The 8,720-nt window shown below is 49.0% G+C and overlaps 1 protein-coding gene and 1 long non-coding RNA gene across 2 annotated transcripts; one reads left to right on the forward strand and one right to left on the reverse strand.

Annotated features, from left to right (window-relative positions):
- Positions 1–514: 514 nt before the first annotated feature.
- Positions 515–8,704, reverse strand: AHSA1 (activator of HSP90 ATPase activity 1). The gene is made up of 9 exons (XM_059182698.1): positions 8,478–8,704; positions 6,948–7,138; positions 5,165–5,247; positions 4,646–4,763; positions 3,235–3,323; positions 2,308–2,436; positions 1,733–1,834; positions 1,005–1,056; positions 515–902 (listed from the first exon to the last, which is right to left on the reverse strand). Exons 1-9 carry the CDS (start codon positions 8,555–8,557, stop codon positions 730–732), a joined length of 1,017 nt encoding a protein of 338 aa, XP_059038681.1. The 5' UTR covers positions 8,558–8,704; the 3' UTR covers positions 515–729.
- On the forward strand, positions 3,440–4,572 carry LOC131836825 (uncharacterized). The gene is made up of 2 exons (XR_009355807.1): positions 3,440–3,890; positions 4,130–4,572. It is a non-coding gene; the product is annotated as an uncharacterized LOC131836825 (long non-coding RNA).
- Positions 8,705–8,720: the final 16 nt, after the last annotated feature.

Here is an 8,720-nt window from a genome sequence, read left to right on the forward strand (position 1 = left end):
ATCTGGATTCTTAGGCAACAGAAAATGCTGATAGTATCTCTTCCCCATGGCTATGATGGAGGTTAAGTGAGCTGTGTACGGGTATACACAGCATCTGGTACCTAGTGACTGCTCGGGAAGCAGGAGCCGTGAACCTGAGGCCCGCTCTGTTCAGCCACAGTGTGGGCAGCTTTCCACATCTCACAGCAGCACCCAGTGCTCATCTGTTCCTGCAAGAGGATTTCAGAGGCCACACGGAGAGGGGAGCCCAGGATGCCACCTCCACCAGCAGTAAGGTTTCTGGGCATTGTCCACCCCAGAGCATCGCCCCCGGCCCTGTCTTCCGACCGTGAGGAGAGCAGCAGCTTTGTACCAGTCCGCAGAGAGGAGTGCAGGAAGCGGCAGCCTTCCTTTATGCCTCGACCCTCAGCCAGAATGTAAACAAAACCTGTTTTTTCCCTCCTTTAACTCAGTGTCTTCAAGGGGACTCACAAGTACCAGCCACCCCATCAACAGAAGATGCCAGATGTGCGCGTTTTTTAAATTACGTTTATTTAGCGTATGTACACATAAAAGAGAAATCGCCCTCTGATCCCACCCAGCAGAAAACATGCACAAACCCCAGCTATACGTGGAGGGAAGGGGCCCCAGCCCCAAGTTAGTGGTTGGGATGGTGCAATCCTGGGAGTCCCATGCCCTAGTCAGGAGAGGGCTGGGCCGAGGGGGCGGAGAGCCCTCCCGTCGCCAGGCCTAAAACAAGCGCGCGCCGTAGCCGAAGGTCTGTTTGATGCCCTCGAAGTAGTACCGCTGCCAGCCCTGCCGCGTCCTCTCCTCCTCGGGGGCTGGCACGCCTCTGCCTTCCATGCACAGCTCAGTCTCTCCGTTCTTGTCCAGGAAGGTCAAGGTGATGGTGGCAAAGTGCCCTGGGGAAGGCAGAGAGGATCCAGGGTTTCCACCAAGACTTGAGATGAGGGGAAAAGAACGAGTTCCAGGGATAAGAGCCAAGGGCAAATCCGTATACTTACCTTCTGGCCAAGATTTAAACCTCCATTTCATCACAATCAGTTTCTCAGGGACCTAAAATAATTGAAGAGATCACTCTGAGCTGTGGACTCCCATGTCCCCGATCCTTTTTTTTTTTTTTTAAAGATTTCATTTATTTATTTGACAGAGAGAGATCACAAGTAGGCAGAGAGGCAGGCAGAGAGAGAGGAAGGGAAGCAGGCTCCCTGCCGAGCGAGAGCCCGATGCAGGACTCGATCGCAGGACCCCAAGATCATGACCTGAGCCGAAGACAGTGGCTTAACCCACTGAGGCACCCAGGCGCCCTCCCCGATCCTTTCGTACGGAGTCTATCATCCATGTGATTCTACCACTTGGGCACAAAGTGGACAACCATGGAGTTGGCGGCTTCTGCCCCAATGCCAGCCCCACCTTTCCCTTACGCTGAAGTACAGTTGGGTCAGCCGTGCCCAGGGGACATTTCAGTGCTGAACATGGAAAGCCACCGCCCCGATATGTATGACCCCTCTTCCACAAAGGAACATTTCAAGAAGAACTAATTTTACTCCACTAAGGAAAAAAAATCAGAGGAAAGCAAGGAAATTTAACTACAACATTCTTTTGGAAATAAAAAATAAGTCTTTGCAAACTGGAGAGCTTAAATTTTACCTACAGAGCTGAAAAAAGAAGGGAACGATGTATTTCTCTCACCAGAGACTACCTCCTGGGTCTGGGGCTAGCAGGCACTCACCAGATCAGAGAACTCTCCAGAGACGTTGCCATCTACCAGGTGAAACTTCCCACCTTTGTCTGCTTCCAGCATTGCGGGAGCATGGGTAAAGGCCTGAACAAGCTGTGGAAACAAAGTAGGTGGAAGACGATGCCCCTCTCAGTGGGACCCAGGGACCAAGGTAGCTGACACCTGCACGCCTCAGCTCTCATTTCCAAAGGCACCACTTTGCCCAATGACCAGGTTCTATTCTGTTCCACTACAAAGGAACAGCCACTACTCAAGGCTTTGGCTTGAATAATGCTTTGTGAATCCAGGATGCCATTCCTTCAGATCCATTCCCTTTCCTAACAAGAATGCATCCAGTGGTGCCCACTCACACCACCCAAAACTAGTACATGGGAGGAAAAAGAAGGCATGTCCACTTTGCTGAGTAGGCTGAACAGAAGGGTCTTTCCTTTGCCTCCGCCTGTAGGAGGAAAACCTCAGAGCTCTGCTTTCCAGGACCTGCTTTGCACACAGAGGGGACGTGCCCACAACCCAAGTCACCCAGAACAGCAGATGCCCTGAGGCCTGAAGGACAGGATTATACTTACCTCTTGGGTGGTAAAGACTCTATAGAGCTCCTCTGGTGAGGTCAGGAAGGTTTCTCTAAGGGTGATCTTACAAGTGGGGATTTTGACACCAACAGGTCTGGCCTGGGTTTTTGAAGGAGCAGACTTAGCCTGTGGAGGCGGCAGTGAGAAAGGTTTAGAGGGATGGGGAAACCTGCAGGAACACAGCTTCCAGGACAGGCCTGTTACTCATCCTCACAGACGTCTCTGCCTCTGGTGCTAAGTACCCCAGGGGCTTGGAGGGAATGTGTATGGATGGTTCAGTCAGGAGGGAGGCTTGCCCAGAACGTCGATTCCCAATGAAAACACCATCCCGGGTGAAGGAGGAGAGATACTCACTGAAAACCCCACTGACCAAAGGATGTGGCAAACCATGAGGTATTTCAGTGTAATTCTCAAAGAAAAAGTCTGTGCTTAAATAGCTGGAAGCAGCCACCTCCCCTCTGGGATTCCCTTCACTGTGCTGACGAAGGGCAGCAGACCAAGTGCTGAGCCTGAGCCGCACAGGTCCGCCTCCACAAAAATATTTGCTCACCCTGCAAATGTGAAATCGATCCTTTCCTGACAGGTGAATGTAGGGATCTAACCCTGGTACCTTCAGGAGACCTCCAGTGTCAAAGTAGGACAGAGCAGCACCCCAATTGGAAGGAATACCAAAGCCACATAAAAGGTAAATGCTACCCTGTGTTCATAACCTCCTAACTGGTATTAAATGCAGTCAGGAGACTCGGAAGCCCCCGATAGCTTCCATCTGCTCTAGGGGTCTGCTCTAAATGAATAAAAACCAGGTTAAAGAGGAACAAAACAACTACATACTGCGGACTCTGTGAAAAGCACCATGGGCAGATCATATGCCACTCTGGCTTGGAGGTTAAGGTCAGAGAGAAAAGCACATGGAAATACACGTACCTTGCGCTCCTCAGTTTTCAGTGCTGGCCGCCCGGTCGAGTCTACTGCCTCTCCGTTCATCGTAGGCAAGATCATGCCCTGCGTGAACTCTGAAAAGATAAAACCCCCACTCCTGGAAGTTATTTCTTAATAGATGAAATCTGGGGCTTCTTTAGAGTTTGACAAACATGGACACCTTACCCCAGAATGAGGTAACAACAGAGAAAGAGCCTATCTACTTCATGCCTTTCCCTTTGGTCTCTGCAAGACAGGCATCTGAGCATACGCTGTAGAATACACAATGTTAACTAGGGTTGTTTTGAACCCAATTCCACTAGAAGCATCATAACTTGTTAAATGCAGATGAGGTCTATCACGGATAGGAGTGAATGAATGCAGCAGCACTTGCAGTGACTTCAAGAGGAGGGCAAGATGCCCACGGATGCAGATTCAGTCCCCCTTCTCTGCTCTGCCTTACCTCTGTAGAGCAGCCACAACTAGTCACCGCACCACCAAGAGGTGTGACCTTCTACGCTGGTTCCCTTGGACAGCCACGCTACGAACTCCAACATCAAAATCAGAACATACGGGCAGAACTGAAATTCTAAGGGGGAGAGCTAACTGCTGCCTAATGACCCCCAGGGGTCCCTGGAGAATGCGTATCAAAGACAGTCCAGGTGGGACGCCTGGGTGGCTCAGTTGGTTAAGCAGCTGCCTTCGGCTCGGGTCATGATCCCAGCATCCTGGGATCGAGTCCCACATCGGGCTCCTTGCTCAGCGGGGAGCCTGCTTCTCCCTCTGCCTCTGCCTGCCATTCTGTCTGCCTATGCTCGCTCTCTCCCCCTCTCTCTCTCTGATAAATAAATAAAAAAAATCTTTAAAAAAAAAAAAAAAAAAAAAAAAAAAGACAGTCCAGGACTGTGCTCAAGGAGCGAGTCTGGGGATGCCAAGTCTAGGTCAGCATTGTCCAACAGAAATACAAGGTCAGCCTCACACAGAATTTTACATTTGCCAGTAGCCACATTACAGCATTAAAACGAGTGAAATTAATTTTGACAGTATATTTAACCCAGTCCTCTGCTATCCAAATTATCATTTCAAGGTTATCAATATAAAAAAAGCTATTGATCATTCACATTCTTTTTTTGGGTACCAGGTTTTCAAAACCCACTGTATTTTATACTCAGGGCACAACTCCATTTGGACTAGCCACATTTTAAGAGCTCAACAGTCAATATATTGGACAACCCATCTGTAGATCTTTCCCCTTATTGAGGTTATAGACGGACTCTGAGATGAATAAGCCCCCTCCCCCCAAATCTTTATTCATTTGGCAAAGAAAGGATTGTCAGGCCCCTTCATCAGCAGTCTGATGGCCGGGGGTTGGGGAGGCACTACCTCCTCAAGGTATAGAGAACTACTCAAGGGATACCTGTTTTGAGGGTGCTGATGTAAATTCCCATTGCTTCTCTTAGAAGTTTCACCCCTTCTTCCTTCATTAAGGCCACGAGATTTGTGTCAGGCTCATCTTTGGCAAGGCTCACACTAATCTGAGTGAAAGATCAGAAGTAGGTGGTAAATAACGTGCGGGGGACCCACAGCATGGAGTGCGGGTGCTGAGCAATCAGGGAACTGCTGGCATTTCCACGGGAAATGTGTGAGGGCTGGGGTATTTTTTCCAATCCCCATGAGTATTCCTTCTCAGGTTCTCTCTGTCAAAGCCATGGTGGCTAAGTCAGAACCCAAGTGACTAGCTAAAAACAGAGGAATTAAATGAGCACGAGCTGTGCTGGCAGCTCCCAATGGCACCACAGACCTAGGAAATCAGCTGCAGACTGAGGTTCTGAATGCTGGGACTCAGCCTGGGCTTTAATCTTGAATGACAGTTCATTTTTCTCCTCTGGGAAACGAGGATGTGGAAGACTCAGAAGAGGAATTAGGAAGCACAAACCTCTACTTCATCCACACTGTTTTCATCAGACAAATTGGGGATCTCCACATGTCCCTTGTACTGCACTCCAGACTTAGAGGTACCTATCAAAAGCAATGCCAGGTCATTAGTCTCTCCTGCAGGCAAAGTCTACTCTGGGGTTCTAACTACTCCTCTGTTTATGCTTCTTTTGAACTACCGAACTGACCCTCTTTATTCTGAGAATGCCAGATGCAATCAACCCTCCCCCCACTTCCTCAGAAGAAATGTCTTTCCTCATTAAATCTGTTGAGATCAACCGTGTTATTACTGTATGGGACTGGGAGCTATACGGATGTGGTGCTAGCGTGAATTTTGCCAGGGAGCATTCGGGTCAATGATCAAGGCAGTCAGTTCTGCTAAGATGCTTGTTCTGAAAATAGAAGTTTGCTTCAATGCGACTGACATATTAGGGGACAATCTGATCACAGCATGAATTTCATGCTTGCTAATACAGGATTTCTTCGTAAGAAACACTAGGTGAACACACAAAACCACACCCGGCTGAAAGGATCTGCACAGGAATACACAAGACACACACTTTCCAAATACTCATCTACTAGCAACCTCAGGGGCCCATGTCTTACAAGCCAGGCCACCCACGCTGGTGTCATCATGCCCCCTCTGATTTCAGCTGACCCTCCTTCCACCAATTCACTATAACCCGCCTGCTGTAAACCTTCTGATGCCCACTCATACAAGTGAACTTCAGGTCTTTGTCAAGGTAAAGCAACATGTTTACTGTATTTTTACTGTATTTCTTCCCATCTAACGTGTAGAGCTGTGCTATCATTTTTTACATTCCTACGTTTAAAAAAACGTGTCACCAATGAAGGTTTTAGGTGTTGTGTGTCCTGTCCCTAACCCTATCTTCCCTATAAGCCCTGTGGTTTTGGTTGAGCAATTTTACACAGTACGGTAATCTCTAGAACACATGGGTGACGTTATGGCAGATTCAAAATTAACCAGCAAGTCGTTTATCTTCACTTCTCTCGACCTCAGCGTCTCAATCTATACAAAGAGCTCTGGGCAAGAGAACATCTAAGGGTCCTTTCAGACTACAATACTTCAGTAGTAGTTTTTTTAAAGTCACAAACAGATAGATTTACTTTCCTCCCTCTTTATTACCATTTACTTGAGAAATGCTCATTGAAACTTAAATCTATTTTAAGCTTTGCCCCTACATGTACTCCTTTAGCTTTACTGCCTTTTAAAATTCAGCCTCCCAACTATCGGGATCATCTAGGTGGGGCACACACATGGCTTTAATTCTTTGCCAATATCTTCACAGGAGGAACATAAATTAGAAAATAAAACTGCCCCAAATTACAGTCACCCACAAACTTCATCAGCACGGTAGTTGAAACTGATAGATTCACACTGGAGAAAGTAAGAAAAGATCAAGACTAAAAGAATCCCCTTTCCCATCTTTAAATCAACCACCCAAGAGATAAAAGCCAGTCTCAGAAATAGGACCTTATGTAAACTGTCCTAATATATGTGGCCCAAAGATTCGGTGGCCCAACCGCCTCACAGGTGGGGACTTGTGAGACACATCCCCCTCTTTCCCCCAGAAAGGAAATACATTTAGTGTCCCAAAGCAGCAGAGAAATTCTGGCACCCAGGACTGACTGCTAAGGACCTCCAAAGCAGCACCATCTCCCTGGCAGAGTTCCTAACTTCCCCCCAACTGTTCTCCCTGGCTCCCAAAGAGGTCAACCAAAATGCGGTTAACGTTTATCCTAACAGCCTGGCATAGACTTACCTGTCCAGTTTAGTTTGATGCTCCACTCATAAAAGAAAATCAGTTTGCCTTTGCGATTGTTAATGGATGCCTCTCCATCAAGCTTATTCACTTCCGTCACCTCACATCTGCCTTCCTCATTTTGCACCCGCACTGCCAGGAACAGGGTTTTCAGCTTATCCGTGGACCAATTTGAAGCATCCCTCTCTGTCCTGCAAAACAGACATAAAGCTATGGACCAGGAGCCGCATGAAAGACACATGCTTGCTCTGTGCAAGAGAATCCAAGGCTGAAAGAGGTCTGGCAAGAAGTTTGAAAAGATCAGTCCCACTCCAGGACATCCACCCATTTAGGAAGGCAAGGAATCCCATATTGTCAATAAAGACAACAGCTGTGTGGAACGGTTGCAAGTCAAATGTAAAATTATGCTTTCCTTTCTCAGCATGATGTGCTAGGGTCAGTATCTGACACTTAAAACATGGCGCCCCCGTTTGACCAAATGGAAAACTGTGACCATCCTGAGGTCAGGAGTACAAGAGTGGGCCACAGAATGCAGTATTTAGCTAACAAGTCCAGGAAGTAATAAACTGATCATCTTGACCTCATTAGCACAGTGTTCTGACCTGTCAAATTCAAGCTGTGCCAAAATTGCTCAAAATCCCCTAAACATTTTGTGTCCTCTAGACGGCCATGAAAACAATGTAAGTCAGGGCTTCAAAACACAAAAATCAGATCAAACGCCGGCAGGCTGAGATATAAAGAAGAAAAATCATTCTGTCTCCCGAGGTACTAACTAGTAGAGAAACCGAGAAACCAGAAGCCAAAAGAACTGCAACAAAGTAAAAATACAGTAAAGACAGTGTGAACAAAGTTCAGTGCAGTGAACAGATAAGGAAATAGTACTTTTAATTTCATAAAGGAGAAGAGGCTTTGAAAAGTGGTTACGTTATAAAACCACGACTGCCGGGCAACCAGGGGCAGTCCCGGGAGTTACAACACAACCAAATGAATAGTTCCGGGTGAGAGGCCACGGCATCTTCAGCATCACTGAGCTGTCGGCACCTGCAGAACACGTTCCAAACCTTTGCCCTCTAGACTGAGGCAGCGGTCCCCTACGGCTGACTCCGAATCTCACCCGTAAACCGCAGAAGAGCAATTCCAAACCCGCAGCCCCGAGCCTAACCCAGCATCTCCCCCACACAATCCACGGCAGTGTGGGTCTCGCTGGTTCCTCCGGCCACGTGTGGGAAGCATGTCCCCGCTGAGGCTGGATGCATCGGCTAGGAGGTTATGTGCTCGCATCTCTGGAACCCCTCCTCTGGGTGCAGCCCTCCCTGTCGCCCCCTTGCCCTCCAAACACAGAAACAGAGGCAGGTGGTGGTGTGTGGAGGGACCTGGGACTAGGGACTAGGGACCCCTGCCAGAAGAAGAACCCCGCCCCATCTCCCGGCAGGGCTGCCCCGGGCCCTAGCTTTGTTCCGACCGAGGTTCCAGGGACCCGCAACCCCGGCCGGGCCGAGCGCTCCCGCGGCCTGGCCCGCTGGCCCTCACCAGTGCCAGTTGTTGACGTTGGTCGCGTCCGCCCGCTCCTCCACGATCCAGCGTGGGTCACCCTCACCCCACTTGGCCATCGGCTCTCCTGTCGCACCGCCACCAACTCCCGAGCAGCCACAGCCACAGCCTCAGGACCGCCTGGTTCCAGCCGCCGGCAGCGCCTGGAAACTACTAGAAGCGGCCGCAGAACCTCCTGGCTTGCTTTTCCCTCCACCCCCCGCCCCTCCCCGCCTTAACTTC

Source organism: Mustela lutreola, chromosome 7, assembly GCF_030435805.1.
Source record: "Mustela lutreola isolate mMusLut2 chromosome 7, mMusLut2.pri, whole genome shotgun sequence".
In the NCBI taxonomy this organism is placed as follows: domain Eukaryota; kingdom Metazoa; phylum Chordata; class Mammalia; order Carnivora; family Mustelidae; genus Mustela; species Mustela lutreola.

Coding starts and splice junctions, on each gene's coding strand:
- AHSA1 (XM_059182698.1), bottom strand. CDS start 8,557: ATGGCCAAGTGGGGTGAGGGTGACCCACGCTGGATCGTGGAGGAGCGG. Junction 5,248..6,947: donor CATCAAACTAAACTGGACAG/GTAAGTCTATGC, acceptor TGCTTTTGATAG/GTACCTCTAAGTCTGGAGTG. Junction 1,057..1,732: donor CTGGAGAGTTCTCTGATCTG/GTGAGTGCCTGC, acceptor CAATTATTTTAG/GTCCCTGAGAAACTGATTGT.